The sequence below is a fragment of the Mixophyes fleayi genome, chromosome 4, assembly GCF_038048845.1.
Source record: "Mixophyes fleayi isolate aMixFle1 chromosome 4, aMixFle1.hap1, whole genome shotgun sequence".
Lineage (NCBI taxonomy): Eukaryota > Metazoa > Chordata > Amphibia > Anura > Limnodynastidae > Mixophyes > Mixophyes fleayi.
Genome location: NC_134405.1, coordinates 322,429,260 through 322,454,377, shown reverse-complemented (window position 1 = coordinate 322,454,377; position 25,118 = coordinate 322,429,260). Strand labels below are relative to the sequence as shown.

The window sequence follows — 25,118 nt, the reverse complement described above, 5'->3', positions numbered from 1 at the left end:
AGGCTATATTTAACATTCCCCTTAAAGTACCACTAAGCCCCAAAATTGACATTTCTAGATAAAAGGTAAAATACATGTTTAGATTTAGCTTAGCATTCCACTTAAGTTTAAAGTATCGCATTCCCACTCTATAGGAGACCGCTGACGTCCCTCTCACCCTATCTTTATGGCAGTGTTATGACATCTGGGGGTAAACGTATCATAGTTTGGGTTGTACAAGTCGCGGGAAATCCGCGAGATGACGGCTTAAATTTAAAGCGGCGCTGCCTTGTAAAGGGAAGTTTCCCTTTACAAGGCAGCGCCGCTTTAAATTTAAGCCGTCATCTCGCGGATTTCCGGCGACTTGTACAACCCGCACTATGATACATTTACCCCCTTGATGTTCACAAAAAGGTGAGCAGTGATTACAGCTGCTGTGATATCACAGGCCCCTGTGTATGAATCCAGTTTGTTTCTGCAGAGCAAGTCTGGATACTTGTCACTCACTCTTTGTCTGCTCTGCTAAAGAAGCAACTCTTTCTTATTGCAGAGGGGTAAGAACACAGTGGACATACTTGGTTAAGTATAAACACACCAACTATTTCATGTATATTATTAAGCTCAGCAACGCAGCCTTTGATATATATCAATGTTAAAAATATGGCCATCCCTTTGTAAGGCCAACAAAATCCTTAAAACAGATTTTTGTAATCTTTCTGTAACCTGAGAGGGCATAAAAGGGACTTCACTCCCTATAATCAATAAAACCATGGGGGTTCCAATATGCAGTTCCGCACATACCCCGGTTCGCAGCCATTGATTCTCCAGTCATACCAGCCTGAAAATAAATGTGAGGTCGTCCGATGCAAGCTGACTGGACAAGGCACAGCTATGTTGAGCCTGGAGAATGCTCAGTTACATGCACAGGCAAAGGTAAGTAAGTATCATGGGGCTCTCGGTTATGGCATAGTTTACCCACAATTCTGCTAGATGGGGGAAGGCAGGAGTCATAGTAAAAAAAAAAAAAGTAAAAAAAAAAACACGTACATTAAACACTTTATAGTGTTTTGCAGCTGTATGAAAGCATTATTTTAGGCTCTGACAAACTCCCTGCAGTGTCCAGTATTAAGGTGAACAGACAGGAAGTCTGGTGTGCTCAGCAAAGATAAAAAGGTTCCCCTACAACACCATGACCTCTATCTCAGACATTTTAATTTATGGGAAGTTTTTGAAAATTGTGCATTATATATTCTTGAATATTACAAGTAGTTTTTTTTTTTTACATAAAATACCTTCTAAATGTTTCAGCCAAGGGATGTTGGACAAAACAGTTATCCTGTTGTTTGGCACAAACATAAAGGACACCGTGACTGGACTATTCTTATTTTAATCATGCAGTCATCACCCGGGTCTATTAATTATTTCTGTCACATTCCCCATGGTATCTTCTTGGACCTTGAACTTGAGCTGCTGGTCTGGGGGGAAGTGGGGGGGGGGGCAGAGGAAGGGGGGTCATGATTATGTCATTATTGTGGGTGGAGCCATTGTATCCAAGCTGTATAACCTCCTGATTGGCAGAGTCAGGATCGACTGTATTCCCCCGTGGCAGACAAGAGGGTTAAACTGAGTGCATGGGAAATGCTAGGAGGCTTCAATATCCTGTTCTAAGATCACAAGGAAACCATGTGGCAGGAATGTGATTTTGCTTTCTCCTGACATTCTCAAATTACTGCTAAGTGCTCCATTATTTTACCATATCACAGAAGCTCTGAAGTGCTAACACAATATTCACTTTTTTTTTTTTCTCCAGCGTATTAAGTTCATCACCGCTGCTCAGAATGAGCAAATTCAGCCACAACAAATTCATTAATACAGTCCAGGCTCATTCTTTTATATAGACGTTATGTAGGGTCGCTGCTCAGAGAGAACCTCTCATCTATTATACATACAGTTAAGGGAACCAATATTCGGCCAATCGGATCCCTAGGAGCAGGTGACGGTACTGAGGCACCGTGATATTAATGGCTCCTAGGGACCTGATATGACCTGAACTGAATATTGGTTCTCACACAAACTGTATGTAGGCGACATGTGAACTTTAATGAGGAGCCTCAGTAACTACATTGCAGATAGTGTTGGAGCATCAAGGATAGGACTCCCATGATTCCTGGATTTTCCTAGGTCTATGGTAGTTTTTTCCTAATTGTATTATTTTTGGACTTCTGAGATGGTCACACAGATACAGACACACACCAGCTATTAAATCACTCTCCCAAGTTCTTGTACTGCAATAGGATTAGCCTAGTTGTATAGACAAAACCAATCAGATTCCAGCTATCATTTATCTAGTACATTCTAGAACATGATAGCTAGAATCTGATTGGTTGCTATGGGCAACATCTCCATTGTTCCTTTTTCACAGCCCTAAGTGTGTCTCTTAGACCTCATCACTGGGCATTACCAAAGGGTCAAGTCACACAGCTCTTGTTGCCTCTTGTTTTGGGATATATATTTTTTTATTTTTGGTCCTCTTTTTTTTATTTAAGCGTAACGTCATAATGTCAAGCGACAGGTTACACAGATGTCCAATGCCAGGATTATAAAGCACAATGGGCATGGCATATAATGGTGTAATGGCGCGCCAACCAAACACCTTGTGTGTCATAACTGTAAGACTCAGCTTTCTTACACGAATGCCAGCAGCATGGAACATCTTACAAATATAAGATAATAGCAGTAACTAGTAACCATCATTAAACTGATTGCTATGCTACTAAAACGTTGGCGTTTTGATTCAGAAAATTTAAATCCTTGATCTTTAAATCACTGCTATAAATCAACAATCTAAAAATCTCGTACCTTCCAAAAATAACACACAAAATGACATAAAAGACAAACAACAATAGAAGTAAAAAAAAACAAATATGCAGTTCTTAAAATAAATCGCATGTAAGTAGACAATAAACCACTTCCTCAGCCATCAGAGGCCTCAATGTGCCGCAGATATTTGTATTTATGAGGACGAGGCTTTGGGGCCTAGAAGTCTAAATGCCTCTTTTTAGATGATTAATTAAACACTCCCATTACTTGAACTGAGCCATCTGGGGTCCTGTATTTAGTTCTTGCCAAAAAGCTAATTATGCTAAAAATAAACCAAATTTTATCTGGATACAAATCTCTGCTGCTTGTAATAAATGCCCTTTGTCAGTGAAGAGAGAAGGCATCTGCTGTGCTTGTCATAGGGACAAGCATCAAACCCGATGATTGTAGTGTGCTTAGTAGATCATGGGCCGGAAACAAAAGTATGTATACTGCAGCTCATTAGCCGGGCCCTTACTTCCTCTGCTAGCTGGCTTCCTCACAAGCTCTGCGCCCTTCTCTCGACTTATGAATGAGACGACGGAACTCTAGCAGCGGACTGCAGTGTATCTGCATCACCCCATTGTAACCACACACGCAAAACACACACTGAGGAACAAAAAGCTGAATCAACTTGGAGCAGCTGCCAAATCAGGCACAAAAAAAAAAAAAAAACAACTTAGGAAACTATCTCATTATCCCTTTCTCTCCAGGCTCTTCTGTCTTCTGTTTCCTTGCATACAAAATATGACCTGACGCCAATGAGGGGACAGCACAGTCAGAAACTGTCCTGGTTTAAAAAAAAAATAATAATAAAAAAAAATGGCAGCTCGCTAACCCAACACGCAAACACGTAGGAATTTCTTTGCGTTACTTATCAGGGACATTAATTATACACAAGTAGCCATGAATTTTTGGGCTATTTTGTGGTCCTTTTAATGTATTTGTATCTACAGTGGCTATAAATACTATTCACCACCTTTTGGCGTTTTTATTAATTTTACAGGAATTAAGAATGTATTTATTCAGGAATTCTTACCACGCCCATAATCCTTTGCAATACCGCTCGTCTTCCATCAAGCTGGATGGGGACAGTTGGTGGCAGGACTTTTCAGATCACTCCAGGATAGAGATTTGGGGCGTGACAGGGCCACTCCCGAACATTTATATATTTATTTTATATGTAACCTTGTCCCCAAGCTTTGGGGCGTATTCAATTGTCAGCGTTAACGCTGCAAGACGAGCGCTCGAAAAATCTTACCGTTAATACGGTAATTACCCGCGGAATTTCAGCTCGCAGCTCGGAGCTGCGAGCTGAAATTCCGCGAGTAAACTACCGTATTAACGGTTTTCGCGCGCAATAAATATTTTTCGAGCGCTCGTTTTGCAGCGTTAACGCTGACAATTGAATACGCCCCTTTGAGTCTGTAGGGAGGGTGTCCTTCAAGATATTGCACAGTGTCAGTCTAGGTTCAACCATTGAGGCCGGAATGTTCAATCTTGGTGTCATCCGACCATGGGATTTTCTTTCATATCTCCTGCTCTTCTATATTTTTTCTGGCAAAACTGTATTTTGAGTTAATCAGCGGTAAGAAATTCCCTAAAAATCCACTTTGATTTGATGATAAAAAAAAATGAAATGTAATAAAAATGCCAAATGGTTTTTATAATCACTTTACATATAGATTGTAAGCTCTTTGGGGCAGAGAATTCCCATTTCTTCTTGTTGTTGTGGTATGAATTTGTCTTAAAACTTTTCCTTTAACTGTAACTTCCAGTTTTGTAAAGCGCCGTGTACACTGATGGTATTATTCATACACATACTTAATAAACTGATTTTGTTTGGCTATATTACTTAACCTTAAGTTTATATAGAAAGTGAAGACTTGCAAGATATGCCCAGTTATCCGGGGCAATGGCTGGCATGGGCCGTCTGTTTAGTATTGTGGGGCTCATTGAGTTTGTCGGCTGTTTTTTTGTGGGGGGTTTTATGCATAAGATATGCATTTCTGTATTGCGCATGTGCACCAAAAATGCATGTACGTACATCGATATATAGATTACACGTATTGACGTGTTTCTCCTTACGCTTGGAGAGGTGGTACAGGGCCAGGAAACCGTAGGCTGACTATAGTAACTGCGACACATGAACGTATTAGGCGCAATGATACACAATGATGACTATATGCCGCACTATCTGCCTGCTTCTGATTGGCTGATTGCATATAGACCCCTCCAGCTGATCATTAGCGTCTCTGGTATACTGCATGACGCTACGGCCGTCTATTCCCAGTACTTAACTGACATTTTCATTTGGACTAATGCAAGAAATCAGATTCCCACTTGATTTTAAAGGGGGGGGTGGTAAACAACAGCTGTTTGTATTTTGTACTTCATTACATTCTATAGGGGACATGCAATTTTCGCATTTATTAAGAACTGTCAAAACACTATTCTCTTGTGTGTATCATGGGACGTAAACATACACACTTGTTTACGCCTGCGCAAATTCTATTGCTGCATGCGTGACTGAACCAATGTATGTAAATTTGTTTTTATTTCTTTACGTAAGTCTTTTCCCTGCATACGTGTCCACGTCTGAATATCTGTATCTATACCACATGCTGCACGACATGTTACACTGTCGCGTACTTATCGAACGTATAGACAGAATTTTTTCTTCCCGTGGGGCTATGTATAGATGTAATACACACGTGAATGGAGCCTACTAAATAAATCGTCTTGCGATGAATGGAACCGCCGTTCTAAAGATCACACCCGTCTTGCGGTGCTAGATCCGGTTCACCGCTTCATCTGCCCGGCTTTAGAGTTTTGGCCATTTGGTTTTTGTAGTTAATGAAATCCGGGCCGTCCTGGCTTTGACACATGGAATGTTGTGAAATATTTTTCTACATGATCGCAGAGAGGCGATTACACCACATACTTCCATACTTCATAAACCGGCTACCTGTAGATTTCCAGGTTCCATGACATCTGGAGTCACCTAATCCTGCTCTAGCTGTACTGACAGCAGTCGCCAGTCTCCACTGAGATCCGGCATCATGGAAAGGCAGCGACACAGTTAAAGTTAGTCTCTTTTTTTTTTTTTTTTTTTTCCCTCTTGCGGAAGGGAAAGGAGTCTCTTGAAAGATCAGCAGCTGACTTTGTTTAAGAATCCAATGAGTCAGTAATACAGTATGCTGTTATGTTCCAATAAAATGCAGCCCTGTTGTGCGGTACAAATATATCTGCCTAGCATTACAGATGCGATGCTTGATCCGCAACGTGAAGGAAAATGGGCGTCGCAGTACCGCAGCGCGATGATTCCTAGAGCACAGATAACCCAGTTTTCTACTTTGGTGGCCGAGGGGTTAACCGCGAAGCCGGTAAACACTGAGCCTACAGCTGACTGTAACCTTAACTTGTCCATTTTGAATGAGTCACTGACAGGAAGACGCAGCCCACACACTGATCGTTCTCTGTAGCTCTATTTTGTGCAAAAATGGAAATGAGGCAAAAGAAAACTCTAACGCGGCCGGGACCACGATGGGCGGCCAGAATTTCCAGGAGTCGGGGGGACCCCCTCCTTCATGCGGTCATACTATAGCTTCACAGCGCCCTCTGACTTGTCTTTAGACAAAAGAGAGGAACAGACAATAGCTGAACCAGAAAACAAAAAAAAATTCAGACTTGGCAGTGGATGCAAAAAAATTATATAATAGACACATATGCTCTTTACAGTACAATGCATAACACTCTGCAATGTTTTAATGTTCCAACAGAGAATTGTCACTAAACGACTAGCTACTTTTGTCAATTTTAAGTACAGAGAAGATATTCCACTTTTTTTGCTCTCACATTCACATGTGGCCCCTGCACATGACCTCACGCCATGGGTACAGGGCCATTGCTGTTTTTCAAAGGGCCGCTCGGCATTGACAAAGAGTAACCGGTTTATAAAAAAACGCTTAAATCTCCACAAGCGCTTACAAGTTACAATTTACTAACCTCCTCCTTCTCTGTCTCAAAGTCAGCAATATAAATGCTGTACATAATAAGAACATTCTATAATAACTGAACTGATTCTGACTGTCTTATTAAAAACATGTTATATACCAATACACTAAGGTGGTAAAAAGGACAGTTTATTTATATTATTCTGTCACAGACATTCAAACAAATATGGCAGGGTGCAGCGAGAACCTTTGGAATGGATTTATAAGTAAACAAAGCTACTCCTATTAAAGTAATATCATCAGTTTATGTACCATTTTGTAGAAAGTTATAATTTCCCTGTAAGAGATATACTCCCAGCTGTCCTCTACTTTGAAGGACTTCTTCAAAGTCAGGAGAAGCTTGATAACGAAATCCAAGCGAGGGACAAATTTTTTTTATTTATTTTTTATTAGCTTCCAGGCTTGTCATACAAATATAGACATTTACCTCACATAAACCGCACTGCCTTCATGGCCCCGTGACAGATACAGTATTTAAAAGAGGAATACTAACATATTGCCAACTAAAATTTCAGCTCGTTCCAAGAATGATTAGAATTTAACATTTTGCAGCTCTCGGCTGCCGAGATCAGTTTAGTGATTGTATTTTTGCTGGTCTTTCTTCATGCCAGTCCTTGCCGTGCTGAAGACGTTTGTTTATTGATGATTTCTCCTGGAAATATCTTTGGCACATCTATAAAGTTTTTTTTTTTTTTTTTAGTTTGTTTTTGTGCCTGTGTTTCCATACAATGTGATCCTTTTTTATGACTAGATAACCGGAGGAAAATCTACACCTCAGTTGAAAGATTCCAAGGGTAAGTTTGCTAGCAAGATCTTTAGGTTTGTTAAAAGTGGACCTGTCGCCTCAGTCAGTGGAGGCAGCCATTTTGTGGGTTGGGCCTATATTTTTAACAAGGCAGCCTATGAATCCCTAAAGCATAAAAAGCAGTGGGGGTTCCTAACCTTTTTTTGTGTCATGACGCATTAATGATTAGTATGTTTGAAAACCAAAGTGCATTACAGTATCTTTGTTGCATTTACAATTGATATTTAGCTTGTATATAATCCAGCGGTCATGACGCACAAATATGCCCTGATATATATTTATGGTACATTCTACAACAAATGGTACAGTCCACAAAATGGCTGCCTCCATTGTGTATGAAACGGACACATTAGACTGCACAATTAAAGCAGAGATTCCATGAAACAAAAAGTGTTTTAACATAAATTCATGTGGCAGGCTATAAGACGAACCTTGTTACCATTTTTCTTTTGGTTTGTTTCTTCAGGCTGCTATTATTGATTTCTAATGCTGCAGTTTCCACAGCATCATGTGACTACCATGGTAACCACAGGCACATGATGTAGTGAGCAGAGGCTTTGGAACGCCCCCTGTGAGCTCAGTCTGCACTTCCAAATCCTTCCCCTCCCTCTGCCATCACCTGACATGCCGAGAGTCTGAGAATGTGGGTGTAACTGGCAGCCATACTTATCTGCCTTCCAGAGATTTTGAAAAGGAGATAATGGTTTGTAGGAGGACAGCTATGCGAAGCATGCAATCAGATGCGTATATAAAACATACTTAACTTGCTATTTAAAGAGAAAAAAAACTTCTATGTGGAATTGCTGCTTTAACACCTGTGTGAATTGTTACTCAAGCTGTCTTAAAAATTTTCTGTCGTAATAGAATATACAACTGCTGGTGGCATTCTAAAACGTCCACTAGCCTTACACTAAGGGCTTTATGCCGAGTTAGACTCAGTTTCCGTATAAAACGCGAATGCATCCAAAAATAAAGATCCACCTTACACCGATGTGTTGAGCTAGGCGCATCTAAGCTGATTGTCATCACTATTCTTCTATAACTGGGTACACACTAAAGGTTTTAAAGTTAATTATTAGGCTAATCACACGATAAACGACCATTCGGGCCGATATCGCATTAGTGTGTACCCTCCGATGATGAACTATTATCATTCCACAGAACATAAAATCGTGTGATATGCTGTTTAAACCGAACTAAAAACGATGGAACAATGTCGTTCCAATTCTGCAGTGTGTACGCACTCAGGACCGGCAGTGTCCATAGATCTCTATGGAGTGTGCAGAGTCACCATCGTTTCAGCCAAATTGTTCCTGGAACCTAAACTATAATTATTGAAGGTGCAAATATACACTAGACCCTCAGCAACCAACTAGACGTTTGCTGCATTGTCGCGCTTTCCCTAAACACATAAACACTAATTACTGATCGTCTACTATTGTTTTACTTACAGATTTGCGCCTTTTGAGCTAAGTTACAAATTAACCCTCAAAGAGTAGACCTATCTGATATAAGTGGGGGGAAATATTCAATTATATTTTGCGTTAAAAATCTTGCTCTGCACTTTCCATATACAATGTTCATAAAATAAAATGGTATCAGTTCCAATATGCAAAGAAACGACATTCCTATTTGTTCCACAAACAATACAACCTGTTGCTTATGAGAAATAGAGACAATATTTTTGGTGAAACGGAAATAGTCCACAGACATGAAAATGGGCCTAACAAACAATATATAGAAATATATACAGATAGATATATAACCAGTTCCATGTTTCTTGATGCAGATTTGCTTGTCCTGGATACATGGATGACACCATAAAGGTTCTGTTTACACGTTGTCATTTTTTCGTGCAGTCGTCACAGGATATACACTAATTTGTGGGGAATGTCCAAAAAATGAATCATTCGCTCTCGGTTGCCTGTTGTTTCTTTTTTGCTTGGTCTGAATCAGGGCTTTTTTTAAACTAAAGTTTCTCTCTCGCTATTAATTCCCATAAGTGATCTGATTCACACAAAGCTGCTCACTTAGAACCAAGATGAATAATAGGTGAAGTTTAACACACAAGACTTAAAACAGTGTAGGTGTCACAAATTCCCTTTAAAAACATACAATGTAGCATAACATTCAAACCTACACGTGACTTTTCTGAAACTGTCTCTATGTCACTGAAAGATTTTATTTCATTTTTTTGGGGGTTTTCTTTAAACAGGAAACACTTGTCCTGCAAGTTATTGACCCAATTTCATTTGTTTGAACTTCTCTAAAAAGAACGCTTTGCCAATACAGCGAGAAAGGGTCATCTAAAATTAGGAACGACTGTAAACAAACTGCATTGTGGGAATCGAGAGGTTACTGTTCAGGGGTAGTTAGGGATTTCACAGCGGGGGAATGAGGGGGGGGTGTCATGTGATCGCAGACTAATTCCTGTTAGTAAAACATTCTAAAATTAAACAGAGCTGGTAACATTGTTCTTTGGCTAGTCATGGAAGCTGGGGGGGGGTGGGGACTGTATCATCGTGCTCCACAGACCGGCAATCATTGAGAACATGTGGTTATTTTAACTACTATAATGTCCATTAAATCTGTCTCCCTCCTTTCGTTTGCAAACAGTAATATTAAGGGTAAATAACTTAAGCATGTGAAAAATGGCTATTAAAACACATAGGAGATAGCAATGTACTGCTAACTGAAAATTTTTGTGAAAAGTCACCTTAATAAACTCCCAATTTGAAGGAACTGTTTTAATTTGACGGTAACTGGTTTCTTTAACAAGCAGAGGACCGGTAGTTTACTTAAGAGCGCGGTGCAGTGTGTTGTATCCCACGGCAACTAGAAAGATGACTGCTACAACCTGATTGGTTGCTAAGGATTACAGCATATTTATGCAAATTGTACCGTGTTATTAACTGAACCGCTACGAGTGAGGACAGTGCACAGTAAAATGACTTCCCAGTGCATTTGGAAACGCATAACATCACAAATTGTAAATCTCTAAACCCTGCTTGAAAGCAGATACATTGAGTTTTTGATGTGCTCAGGCTTCATAGACACTCAACATATATCTTGTCCGGGGTTTCCTTTAAGCACCGGTCTGCACAGGAGACCGTCTCTGCTAGGATGGGGGTTTGCAGACGGCAGCTCTGAGCTAAATGACAAATGAACTTTTAAGGGCATTGATTCAGCACTAAGAAATACCACAACTAAACGAAACTCTTAAAACTATCAAAAAAAATGATCTCAGCAAAAGCAATTCCTTAGGACAGCTGCAAATACAATACGAAGGTCCACAGCTTAGGGGGAATTCCAAATCATTTTTTTTTTTTTTTTTTTTTACAGCGATGGTTGTGTTACCTTATTTTTCCAAGGATGCTGTTAACACTCAAAATTATCATGGGACACACACAGAAAAAGAGATGAACAGGATACTCACCACATCTGTGTTAGTGATCTTGGCCAAGTGCTCCGTCAGACTATCGCCAGAGAGAGCGCTTTCTGCATCGTCCAACTGCAACCCACAGATTGCGGCTCCCACACTTCCAGTCGCTATCATAGACGGTGGGTACAGGGCAAAGTTAAAGTCTGCAAAGAACAGGACAGACAGTCAGGAGAAGGCAGGAAAGGATCGCAGCGTGCCAAGACGTGCAGTGACCGCAGAGCCTCTGAGCTGGGCCAGAGGGGGCACAATGCTTTCATGACATTAAAAACAACTTCTTTTTTTTTTTTTCTTTAATCTTGCTTACACGGATTCTGATGTTCCAGCCACACGAGCAATTGTGCACTCGCTGTGACCGGCCAAGGCTAATGCAGTTCTTGTGTAGTGTATGTAACTCAAACCATCGCACAGATTCCTATGCTGCATAAAGAGGCACAGTCACTATGCCAGCCAGCACTGCTGTAGGTCCTACTTCACGTGTGGTCACCACTGCTACGTCCAATAACCTTGTTAGCCGCCTTAATGTCATTCATAATGGAAATCAAGACAGCTAGTAAATGGGCAGAGGCCCAGGAGTGACTAGGGGATCAGTATCCAAAAAAGTTCCCCTTCTCCTCTCGCTAACCTCCCCAGAAAGCACCATAAATTTGGCCATCAAAAGCTGCACATGCCTCGGCTTTTGTTGGACAACAGGCTGCAATTTGTATCGGCGGCTCCTATTTTTAGCATATTAATGAACTACTGCAAATGGGGGCGGCAAGTGCCTTCCGAGTGCCGAGTGTGGACCCATTGAGCCAAATCTCCACCTCGTTTCTAGCTATTGAAAGTCATGTCAGCGACCTCCTCGGTGATAAGAATTCAACCCGACATGCCCACAGAAAAAAAGACAAAGGAGAGGGGGGGAAGTTAGTGTGCCCAATTTGGCCACATGATTTTTCCAATCGGCCATGCCCCATTTATGTGGAAGGAGTAGGCGGGGAGGGGGAAAGGGACATTATAAAAGGCCACCTAGGAGTCTCAATAGACACAAAAAGCAGCCTGCCTCATAAAGCCTTCCATTACCATATATCCATATTCAGTGGGCTACTTAAAATACAATTTATATAGAAGAAAGATAATATGCCTTAAAGTCATTTGCACAGGACAAACTTTGACCGGCCCGGGGAGCACAGATCCCCTCTGTACGCACTTCAGATGACAATCTCTTTCTTATTTCTGCATATTATGGCACCAATGTCAAATATATGACTCTGATCACAAAATCTGGCACTGTGTCGGTATTTGTCTGTGGTTTGCAAGTTGCTATGTTCACATTTCTGCTAAGTAGATGCTGCAATTGAAAGCTGCATAACTCGTTTATTTCCAGCAGACCATCCAAGGACCAATGTAAGAATCAGAGTTCTAATCGCAGATTTCTAATCGCAGAGTTCTAATTCAAACTTTGACAAACTCCCTGCACATATAAACCAATCTATGATATAGATCCACTATCAGAAAAATATCCCCTCAATGAATGCAGTTTGAGCCTTATAAATTAATCAGATGTTAACTAAACTATCCAATATTAAAATTATTTCTTAACCCTTCAAGACAAGACCCATACTCATGGTTTCACTGGAAATAGTTTTTGAATTTCTTAATCTACCAAAGCAAATCATATATAGTTATTATGGCGCATATAGAGATTTATTTTGATAACAGATCACAGGGCCAAGAGTAGAAGAGAACAAACAGCTCCTGGTCCCATTGATGGACTCTCCGGCTCTCAATGACAGTTGGGTATAATATGTTATAGCAGTTGGACTGCCCTAATACTTACAAACATATCTAAATAATATGCCTAAAAGGCCCCTGTGTCGAGCTATTTCCTGGTGTGTAATCATATCTGAAAATCATCCAATCAATACTGGATAATTATTAGCATGAAGGACGTTTTGAGACAACACATGCTGCGGTATAGGGCCAATCATCCAACATTACTGCAGATACCGCAGCATGTGTAGCCAGCACTAGATAGTGGAAGCACTCACACAGTAGTGATGTGAAGCTCCTGTCATACAATATCCAACCTGTTTTCCTTACAACCTTTCTTTTCATGTGCTCAGTTGCCATTGTCCAAAATATTTACCACATGTAAATACGTTTGCCATAACTAGCCACAGAGCACACCTAAATCCTCTACAATCCATTCCTACAATTATACTCTACATTTGGGTCCCAAATGACAAAGATTTATGATTGCAGATTTAAAACCAGTAGCCCATCAACGCCAAAGAGTTGCGTCCACATAATTAATCCTTAATCATACCAAATAATTAGATACGTCAAAGGAGGTAAGGCTTCCATCTTAATGATTAGCACCTGCCACTCCATTCATTGACTTCCAAATGTACACCAGAGTGAGGAAAAGTACAAGTGACTTTATATTACAAATGGTGCAATTTCTAAAACCATCTTACAAATCAAGACCATTGTAATGATGGTGCTTAGTTGGGCTCCATATATAGGATATATGTAATAAGGTTGAGCTGAGAGGCTGTTCAAAAGTTAAGTGTGTCAATTCCTATTGCAATTTGGCCACTAGAGGCGCTATCCCGTTAGCACCTATGACAGTCACCCCACAAGCATGCATGACAAAAAAGGCTACCCCCAGGTTTTATTTAGTGATATATTCCCACGCAAGGCAAAGGACACAACATTTGGGGCAGTCTCCCTTCTCTTTCTAAATCAATCAAACAATTCTGTATTCTGTAACACACAATCCCCCTACTGGGTGAATCTGATGACTATGCGGTAGTTTACGTCAATACAATTTTTGGTTAACAGTTTGCTGTTGTATGTGAGATGTTTCACAGTATTCCAGGAATAAGCAAAGACCTGACTAATTGATATTGCTCTCTGGTTTTTGCTCAGCAGCCTGGCTGATACAACCAATGAAGCAAGTTGCAAAATTTGGTTAACGCTCAGCCGCACCTTTCCTTTTGGAGGAAATTCATGAACTGTCATTGCGAGAGACATGATGAATGCAATGTTTCTATAACAAAGGTTATCGGGCAACTCTGATGGAGTTATCTACCTAACCCTTCTCATGTGCACAGAACGCCAGCAAAGCATAGATATAAAAAGCCATACGTATAAAACAAAAGCCATATGTATAAAAAAAGAATGTTAGCATATAAAACCAGGGAAGTGGCAATATGAAGGTATCAATACACAAAGGGGGGCGAGCACACACCCGGGTACTAGGTCCCTGGAACATCGCTTTTTATTCACAGGAAAAGTCAGTGAGTTTCCGGTAACGTACATCCTGCGAGGTTCCTACGGGACAGTAAATTGAATCTAATGGGCCCCAAAGACTAAGGATGAGACTGGGGTCTACAAGCAAAGAGTGGGTTTCACTTCATCGTACTTTAGTGATTTACCCAGGGCCGGATTAACCCGAGGTCTAACTGGGCTATAGCCCAGGGGCCTCGGGCATCCAGGGGGCCCTTCAAACTCCTCAGCAGCATTATTGATCGGTCGGGGCCGGGGGCACCCCCGGCCCGATCGATGCTGCTGAGTACTGTCAGTGCAGTCCTCCGTCCCGGCGCGCTGTAGTCTGCTTACTGAGGATATCTCGCGAGAGTTCATGAACTCTCGCGAGATCTCCTCAGTAAGGAGCTTACAGCGCGCCGGGACGGAGGACTGCACTGACAGGTAAGTGCTTGGGGGGGTCCTTGCGGGGGGTGGGGGGCGGCGGACGGCTCACATTGGGGGCCTCGCGGGGAATGGAGGGCCCCTTAGCCCAGGGGCCTCCATTCCCTTAATCCGGCCCTGGATTTACCCCCTAAAAACTATTTTTACAAAAAGGTCCCAGGCCCGTTTAGACCACTATTTGTCGGTACAGTGGCCTAGTGGTTAGCACTTCTGCCTCACAGCACTGGGGTCATGATTTCGATTCCCGCCCATGACCTTATCTGTGTGGAGTTTGCATGTTCTCCCCGTGTTAGCGTGGGTTTCCTCCGGGTGCTCCGGTTTCCTCCCACACTCCCAAAACATACTGGTAGGTTAATTGGCTGCTAACAAAATTGACCCTAGTCTCTCCCTCTCTGTCTGTCTCCCACTCTGTCTCGCTTTCTGTCTGTCTGTGTCTGAGTGGGAGTGTGTGTCTATATTAGGGAATTTAGACTGTAAACTCCAATGGGGCAGGGACTGATGTGAATGAGTTCTTTGTACAGCGCTGCGGAATTTGTGGCGCTATAAATGATGATGATGATACAGTGTCTCACACATTAACTATCTAAGCCCCTGTCGTTCGTTCAGCTCTGCCAATATAAATCTTTAGATGATGAGGGTCAATCACTGAAAATGTACAGCGCTTCATAATATAATTGGTGTTCTATAAATAAACGATAATAACAATCATCACAGACTAGGACAGTTCTATAAAAGACTCCCAACGGTATTCATCCCTCTTACTCAAATGAAAAATACGATATTAGAAAAGACGCCTATAATAACCTGCCTTTTACTGAGGTTCCAGAACACACAAACACTCCATTTCATATTAATGTAATCATTCTACAACATTATGAAACTATTTGCTGTGTTAGTGCAAAGAGACCAGCGATTGGCAATAAAAAAAGATTTAATATTAACAACACACGTGTCCTCAACCAGCGTACGCAAGATTCCAAATCATCATTCACGATAAACCCACCAGTCAGATTCTCTTAAAGCAGACACTTCCGAGTGCATAATGTACATAGGCACTGGACTGTAGTTACACTCTGCAGTCATTTGCATTAAGCCGTTTTTGCTTTCATTCCTCTCCTCAAGAAATCTGGGATCTCATGCGCTCTAACTGCAAGGGCAAAAACAGTGGACCTTGACTAAGAAAAAACAAGTGATACACACTGGAAAACTGCTCCCCCTAGTGAAGATATAGTTCATTAATAAACGTTGTAATTTATATAACTATATACGTATATATAAAAGTTGAGGCCAAATGATTTAAACAGGTCTCAGATCTCCAAGGTGACTTCTAATATTCTAGAATTCCTTATAATACCCAAGTTTCAACATGAAACAGAGCAAGTTGCTTGTATAATGTAGATCTCAGAACCCGGTGAATATCGTCTTCACTGGCGGTGTCAAAATGAGTCATGTGACAATGTGACATCACTACTCTCACCAAGTTACATATACTCATGACATGTCATTTGTGTAAGTGTCTGCGTGTATGTATATGTGTGTGTGTGTGTGTGTGTGTGTGTGTGTGTATGTGTGTATGTGTGTGTATGTGTATATATATATATATATATATATATATATATATATATATATATATATATATATATATATATATATATATGTATAATATACACGGTGGCCAAGTGGTTATCACTTCTGCCTTACAGCACTGGGGTCATGAGTTCAATTCCTGACCATGGCCTTATCTGTGTGGAGTTTGTATGTTTTTCCCGTGTTTGCGTGGGTTTCCTCCGGGTGCTCCGGTTTCCTCCCGCACTCCAAAAACATACTAGTAGGTTAATTGGCTGCTAACAAATTGACCCTAGTGTCTGTCTGTGTGTGTGTGTGTGTGTCTGTGTTAGGGAATTTAGACTGTAAGCTCCAATGGGTCAGGGACTGATGTGAGTGAGTTCTCTGTACTGCGGAATCAGTGGTGATATATAAATAAATTATAATAATAATAATAATAATAATATGTACTCACACAAATATGGGTGTTGTTAGAACTAGTGATAATAACTGTAACCATCCCAATGGTTTAAAAAGAAAAGGTCTGTGATGACTCACGATACCCAGATTAAAACATCTCTGTTTCTTGGCTAAGAATACATAGAACAATCTTGTTTAGTTAGTGCAGAGACTGGAGAGGCCTGTGATATTTTATAAATATATCCATGCTTCACAGTACATCACAAAACCGGTCCAGGTGACTCTGCGGACCTCATCTACAATTAAATTAATTGTTCAATTAATGGCAAAACTTTAATGGCTATTTAATGGTCACGTGCACACAAAAAAAAAAGTGAAACTATAGCTATTTATAGCATTCTGTGGGGACATAAAACAGAAATAGGCTACATACAAGGGTTATGTGAAAAGAGAGTGCTACGTGCACAAATGTGCTTTAACTAATGGTAACCTGAGGCGTCCTTGTGTTCTAACCTGCACCTGACATGACAGAATCTGACTTCCAGGGGATATAGCACATAGCAATATAGGTCTGTATGTCATAGCGTAGCACGTGGACTGAAGGCCACAGCAACCAGTCAGACTGTGTCATTTTCTAGTGCAGTTTTGAAAAGAAAAGTTAATATCTGTTTGGCTGTGGTATATTGGTGAAGACAGCACTAATAGCACCTCCAGTTACAATTCTTTGGCCTACCCCGTTTTACAGACAGCTTTGGGACTAGTCTCCAAGGCAGTCAGCTCAGCCTTCGCCTACAGCGACCCCCAGCTGGCTCCTCCCGCTCTTATCCGAATCGGGGCATCGTGTGACCTCTTCTGCACAGCGCAGGGAGATAACGCGGCATACCCGGAGGAGGCGACAGCAGCGCTGTGCTCTCCCTCCATGCTCTAAGCGGTGTATAGGAGGGCAGGCCAACGAGCACTAGATACGGCTGCGCAAGCTTCGGCACAGAGAGGTGCAGGCAGAAGATAAAGCAGGGACTTTGAACAGGCAGCGGCGTTTTTAACGGACGGATGCGAGTGCTGTCGTTTTGCAAAAGTTCACAATTTTTTTTTACATTTTTGCAAAGAAGCCATTTAAACAAGCCCCATAATGTCTTCGCACTCAGCATTCCACGGCCTATTCTGTAAACTCCGACTGGGGTCAGCTGCTCGCTCCGTCCCAACAACTAGATGCAACACGGGCAACATTTTATCAGAGAAACCACTTTAACGTCTACAGAGAATCTGTTTTCGGAAACAAGCAGCACACTGATTGCATTCAGTAAACATCATGAGGGCCTTCAGACCATTGGTCCTGGTGACGTCACATGGGCACTCAACCGGTTAATCTTATGAGTGCCCATAATGTTGCCTTAATAGAGGCCTTGTCAGCAGATATTCTCCTGGAAGGCAATACTCCTTTCCAGTGGGCATATTTCCCAGTAGAAGACAAATCTCCCAGTCCATATTTGTTTTATGAAACCACGAAAACCGTAAGTGGAAAAAACACAGCTTGTTGACAGTAAATCAGCTGATGTGAAATGGCAGCGTGCTCTTTAGTTGAGATATGGGATCAAGCAGACACATTCATAAAGATTGTATAACTCCTGACGAGTCAGGCAGACAGGTCATCCACCCTGCAGGGGACTTGTTTTATTATTGGTTTTTTTAAATGGTGCACTAGAATTTGTAGAAAAACAACCAACCAATCAAATTCTAGTTGTCATTTTTCTAGCAGTTTAGAAAATGAAAGCCAACGTCTGATTGGTTGCCACGGCTTACTGCCTTTTTTGTATCTGTCCAGCTTGGAGATTAAGCTTTCACGTTCCGTCACCATTCAGCTATACAATATCACTACTTAATGGTCCAATAGTGCCCTTAGCCATAAGAAAGGGTGGTTCTGGCCTATCTGCAGTTAATGTTCTAACTCAAAGCGCGTTACAATGGGAGAATAATTCTCATGATAGAACGTGAGTTACCAGTACAATAGATTGTAGAGTGCAATGCATCAAAAACGCATGTAAAAATGCGTTGAAAAAGGCATCATGAAAATGCGTCTATAGCATGAGTTGGTTTGCATACATTTGTACCTATTTTCCCAGGGCCTATGTGGGAATGAGCTCTAAGGGTCATTTACTAAAATGCAAAACATGCAAGCATACCAAGCTACTTATTGTGTACAAATGCTCCCATTGGTGCACACATACACACTGGTTTCCCCTGTGAAATATCTACATGTCTGCTGTTGCAGGTCCAAACATAAAAGCACATTGTGGGGAAAAAAAGCCCTGTATTAATTTAAACTTTTTAGTATTTCTACAAAAATACTACTCATTTTAGCCTCGTTTAAATCTTAAATTATTTATAGATGCTTTTGAGCCTCCTGCTTAACAGGGAACCCCCCCCCCCCCCTTAATGCATCTTCTCCATCCCTTTAATCTCTATTTTCATCTTGCACAACCTTTTGCACCCAGCAGATGCCTACAAAATCTATGTGCATTGCATAATATTGGCCACAAATTGCACATGCACCACGGGAGGAGTATTTTATCTACAGCATAAATGCTACTGCAAGATACTATATATAATAGACAAGTATTATTGCAGGTATTGTTAAGATTCAGAAATCCAGAACAATGTAAAACAGATCCATCCCAATTACAAGCCGACCCTACACAGGGTGCTAAGGAGATCTCAATGAATTGTGAAATTAAAGCAAACTTCTTAAAATAAAACACCATGTTCTTCCACTGGTCTCAGAGTGTGACACAGTGAGGAACGACGTGGTATTTCAGCTCCACCGCTGCTCAGACATGCACATGTGGTCGGTGTTTCTGTGAACCTGCACTGCAAACCTTCATATCTAGACTTTGACTGTAACCAAAGTTTGACATTCAGCCTGCAATTCATACACACACACACAGGTCTTTACAACGTCATGTATATTGCTTTGACTCTTGATGCTCCTGATCAGATTACCATAAATAGCAATATATAACCATTACCTGAATATAAGAATAGATTCAGAGTACTTTGGTAGTTTTTTTTACAAAAAGTACCCTTAATAAGGCTGCATTTCCACTAATACATTCAAGTTTTTTATTCTATTTTAGACTCGTCTGATTATAATGTGCTATGCTCTGATAGTACATTACAGTACAGTTAGTATAACATAGGCGCAATCTGTATCTATAATGACTTATAACTAGGTCTTGGATCAGTGCCCTAAATAGGTCAACGACCCGCTGTTGGCACAGATGACCTTTTACCAGTTAAACATGGCTATTGTCTAGTAACAAGCTACAAGACAAGGGAACTGGAATAAGGAAATAATCAAAAAGTAAGTGGAGAATCCCTTTAAAGGAGGACAGCTCTGTTTTACATCAAGAAGAGACCGATAGAAAGGGTTTGCCTGTGAGAGGCTCAGGAAAATAGTGCACCCAGTATGCTAATTGCTCAGCTGGCAATTAGAATATTAGTCGGGCTGATTAGCATGCTGGTCACAATACCAGGTCCGGTTCGTGGGAGGACAGTAGCAGTGTTGGACATTTGGTTTGGCAGCAATTTTCTATCAATGTTAACTTTAAAACTACAATAGCTTTAAGAGGCTGCTAGTTGTTCTGGTTCCATAAAAGGTCCTCCAACTACTTGCAGTTTTTCTGGAAGGAATGTGAGTTCTCTTTACCCAGCAATATCAGGGTTAAGTATGGAGAAAAGATATTCTGAGCTGCATATGTGGATTAGTACTCTAGGTGTGGTAGAGAAAAATGCAAAGACTGACGGCCACACCTATTCCTTCTCATAAACTTTCTCTAAGCTAATTTATCGGTTATCATCAGATGCAGCAACTTTGCTAATTTCCTTCCCTCGTCTATCCAATCGTGAAACGAACCAATGTGACGGCTCACGCGTCAAACCTGTCACTAACACAACATGGGGGCAGCCATCTTGTGGGCGGAACCGATATGCATCCTATCGTTTCACTACCAGCTACTGACATCACTGAGGCATGAGCCACAAAGTACCTCATTGCCAGTGAATTCGTAGCCTGAATTCTCAAACAATGGTCCAGTCCACAAAATGGCTTCTTATACCGCAAGCCGAGACCAGTAAAAATTCCAAAACTGTTCATCAAAATATTCGGCCCATTTCTGAGTAGACTCAGGTGCACTTTAAAAAGAAATCCACTTACAGACAAGGGATACAAAGGATGACTACATACCTGTGGCACAGAGTGCAATAAATGTCTGTGCATGCTTCCGCACCATGAGCAACTTTTCTTTAGGTAAAGGCAGCTTTCGTAATATATGTTCAATAAAGTCATGAGGTGTGACGGCAGCGAGGTTCCACTTCAATTTCCCCAAAACCACCAGCTCCCACTCCTGTAAACAAAGGAGATTGAAAGCTCAGATAATGCCGGTTCCCCTCCTGCTTCACAGCGTAGGTTTAATCATTTCACTATCAGATCACCAGAGACTAAACATTTGCTTTCATTGTGAATGAGCGGCCTCTCTCTATCTAGAAATGACACACAGCGAAAGCACCTGTTATTATAGAGATCATTTCATGTCTATGGTTAAAAGTGTACTCAATACCCAACTAAGCTTGGACCCACTGAACGCGGCTGCAGGTCATATTTTAACTAATGTATGTGAGCCCTGTATTTTATTACAAGACCTGCCCAAAGACCAAGCTCAGATAGGGTCCAAGTTAGTCAGCCATTTTGAATTATCAAGTACTAAATGACATCTCTCTAAGCAATTGGCAAAGCATCGTGGAATAGGATAGTGTTTTGCGGAAACTAGATGCTAATAGTCGACCATCCCTGCATTATCCCATCCCTGCCCTATAACAAGAGAAAACAAATTATTCATCATGTCCAAAATGACAAGATCGTTTTAAATTACTGCAGCTGAATCACAATAAAAAAAAACATAATGCACAAAAAAAGTATTATAGTGAAATATATATATAGAGGTAGGTTATTACTACGACTTAATTTATGGTGCATGAATGCGATCTATAATCAGCAGGCATTTGGGAAGTCAAAGGGCATTTAACAAGGGAGAATGCAGGCATTTGGTAAGTCAATATTGAATGGAGGTTTACAGATGAGAATGCACTTTGACTAGACTTTCCTTTGGCACATTAGCAACAAATGTTAACTTTCTTGCCTTGCAAGTGCCCATTAAAATGGAGTTTGTATGTTCTCCCCATGTTTGCGTGGGTTTCCTCCGGGTGCTTCGGTTTCCTCCCACACTCCAAAAACATACTGGTAGGTTAATTGGCTGCTATCAAATTGACCTTAGTCTGTGTGTGTGTGTTAGAGAATTTAGACTGTAAGCTCCAATGGGGCAGGGACTGATGTGAATGAGTTCTCTGTACAGCGCTCCGGAATTAGTGGCGCTATATAAATCAATGGTGATGATTAAAGTCATTAAAAGTTCTCTACATGTAAGTGGGGTAGATTCCTTGCTGCATAGAGACCGAACCCAACCTCGCTGAATTCAATGTCCCAGCATGATTAGCTTACAGTCTTGTGACTCTGAAATCAGTGATGCTTGTGAATTCCATGGCGGAATGGGGTCCTATATTCATTTCTGCATGCAGGCAAGGTTTCCCTACTGACCAAAGAGAAGTCATCTCCAGCCCGCAGCTGTTGTAGCTACAAAGGGGTAGCTATAACTTGTAAAGAAAATCAAGTTATTGTGGGTGTCCCTATTGGTAGAAATTGCTAGTTTAACTGAACCTGCTGCAAAAAAGATGTTTATGCAAACTGATAGAGACATACAGGTTACTACATACTCTAATAAGCTGGTATGAGCGCTTACAAAAATGCACAACGAAAGCAAACATTTCTGTGTTTATCCATCCACAACCAGATACAAATCAGACTGTTGCTCGTGTTAGAGATCAAAGCATAAATCTGGTTGCTTCGTTTTAAGTTATTTGCTACACGTTGGCACTTCCTTAGGGCTCATCCACACTTTGCACTTACATATATTCCCCACACAGAGGAAGCAGGTCTTACACATAGACATTAGGGTCATTAAGCATTATGGGGACCTCATCAAAGAGACAGGAGGGTCTTGCTACTAGCAAATGCCAGCACAGATTCCAATGACCACCGGTATCATAAATGTGTCTCTCTATTGTAAGCATTTGAAATATGAATTAGGTTTGTGCAATGTTCATACATGTGCCACTACTACTGTCATGCATCCTGCCAAGGTTCCATTTGTGTTCTATATACTAAATACTGAACTTATTTCTACATTATCAACCGTTCATAGATAGTTTTAGTGGATTTGGAGAAAGTTGGCACCCAGGTACTTCGCCGTGGGATTTTTCTCCGATTAATATTTTATTGAGTAGGCCATAGGCAAAGAAGACAATTAAAATGTGGTAACGCAAAATATTTTGTCAAGGCAAACGGCAAGAGCTAAAATGTGATGGGTTATTGTTTTGTAATTTTTTGTTTTTTAATTGTATTCATGGAAAACACAAGTCCAGATACCCCAGGCTCTTTATATCATCTCTAAAAACTGACATCAAGTCAGTTATATTTAAATGCGCATATCCTTCTAGTTAATTGGCAAATGAAGTTGGTCCTTTGGTAAAAAAAATAAATAAATCCACACATCTGTAAAATGAAAATGCTGCTCTAATTTTTATGTTAAACGTTGTTAGTTAATATTCATTACTTAGATTAAAACAAAAATTCAACTGGTTATTGGTGAGCAGGAACTCACAAGACTTAGGAGATATTGTCTCCACCACTAGGTGGCAGAAGATACCACAAAAGCACCAGAAGAAATATCAAATAGAAGAGAATTCATTTTTCATCTTCAGGCTATAATCTATATAAACATACTGTATATTTTAAAGTGTTTATAAGAAAAAAAAATTATAGACATTTTACGGTCCCATCATTCACTCAAAATTGTTCTAAAACAAAAATGTTCTGTACATCAAATGTCTGATTTAATATATCAGAAAATAAAATATAATAAATATACTTATATAGATACATACCTAGGAATACATGCACTCATGCAAATGTATTGGGCTAATAAATGTGCAGGAAAAAAGAAAAATTTAAACTTGCACACAATTACGTGGCAGAGAAAAAAAAAACATATTTAAGAGCCAACATTGAGATAGAAAGGAGTGTTTCCTAGAGAGTTAAAACAGAAATACCTTTCCCATGGAAGAACAAAAAAGGCTGTAAATATTTAGTTTAGGAAACAGGGGCTGCTTACCAGCAGCTCTTGGGGTTTGATTGAATTGTCAGTATATATGCAAAGTTTTTCTGCAGTTAAAGGAATAGTCTCTTTCAGTTTGGATGCAAGAAACATACAGACAGCCCCCAGGAGCTGCAGATGGCACTTTCTTGTAGGGATCACTGCTAAAAACCTATCCAGGTAGTTCATTGCCAATGGGAATACCTCCTCCTCACACTTCTGTTCTTCACAGACCTGTAGAGGGAAGGGGGGAGAAGAGGAAAGAGGGGAAAGTTGGGGGCGAAGGGGTAACAGGATGGTATAAGGAGAAGTATGAAAGCAAAATAGGGGCACGATGCATGCAAAAGTGAATTAAAGTGCAGCAGAAAGTAGTAAGACCAGGGCAGGCATATAGGGTGAATAGGGTAATATTAAATAATAAAACATATTAATGGAAAAAGGGGTAATATGAGAGCAAACAGCAAAGCAGCATGGAGGAAGATAGAAGAATGGAGGAGAAGATGTCACCGTAATGGAGGAAAAAGTAGTTAGAAGTATGTAGTAAAATGATTTGAGAAAAGAAGAGAAAATTAAATATATTAGGAAATAATAGAAGAAAAATGGGTAAAAAGTTTGAAGACAAAGTCGAGATATATGGAGGAAATGAGAAAATATATTGAAAGTAGAAAAGAAGGAGAGAGAGAGAGAGGACACGGTTAGATAAAGTATTTTTTTAATTTAATTTAAACAGCATTATTTAATAAAACCTGTCTAAATGACAGTTTATAACATAATTCAGCCCTGTTCCAGCTCCATATCCCCCTGTTCCCTCAGAAATGGGAGAGAGAGAGACAGAACCAGGTCACACTCCACCCCAGACATTGGGACAATTTCTGATTTCGTCATATTTTCAAAAAATATTTAAAAATACTTAAAAAATGCCCAGCCGGCCGCTTCTTGCGGGGGTGGTGAGAGCAGACCCCCCTGCATCTTTCCCGACAATTGTGGGGGGCCGGGGAGGAGGTTTGGGGGGCTAAATCCATCGATAAAGGAGGGCTAGGAGGTGCAAGAAGGACTGGGAGAGAAGCATGGCTGCTGCAGGGAGGAGGGAGGGGGGG

The 25,118-nt window shown here is 40.7% G+C and overlaps 1 protein-coding gene across 2 annotated transcripts in view; it reads right to left on the bottom strand.

Moving 5' to 3' along the window:
- The window catches only part of CCND2 (cyclin D2), a 484,289-nt gene that overhangs the window by 20,999 nt on the left and 438,172 nt on the right, over positions 1-25,118 (bottom strand). For both annotated transcript variants that reach the window (XM_075210201.1, XM_075210200.1), the window contains 3 exons: positions 24,040-24,255; positions 21,000-21,159; positions 11,096-11,244 (listed from right to left, as the gene is read on the bottom strand). In XM_075210201.1, the coding sequence (XP_075066302.1) occupies positions 11,096-11,244; positions 21,000-21,159; positions 24,040-24,255 (525 nt within the window). The remainder of the gene's footprint in view (positions 1-11,095; positions 11,245-20,999; positions 21,160-24,039; positions 24,256-25,118) is intronic.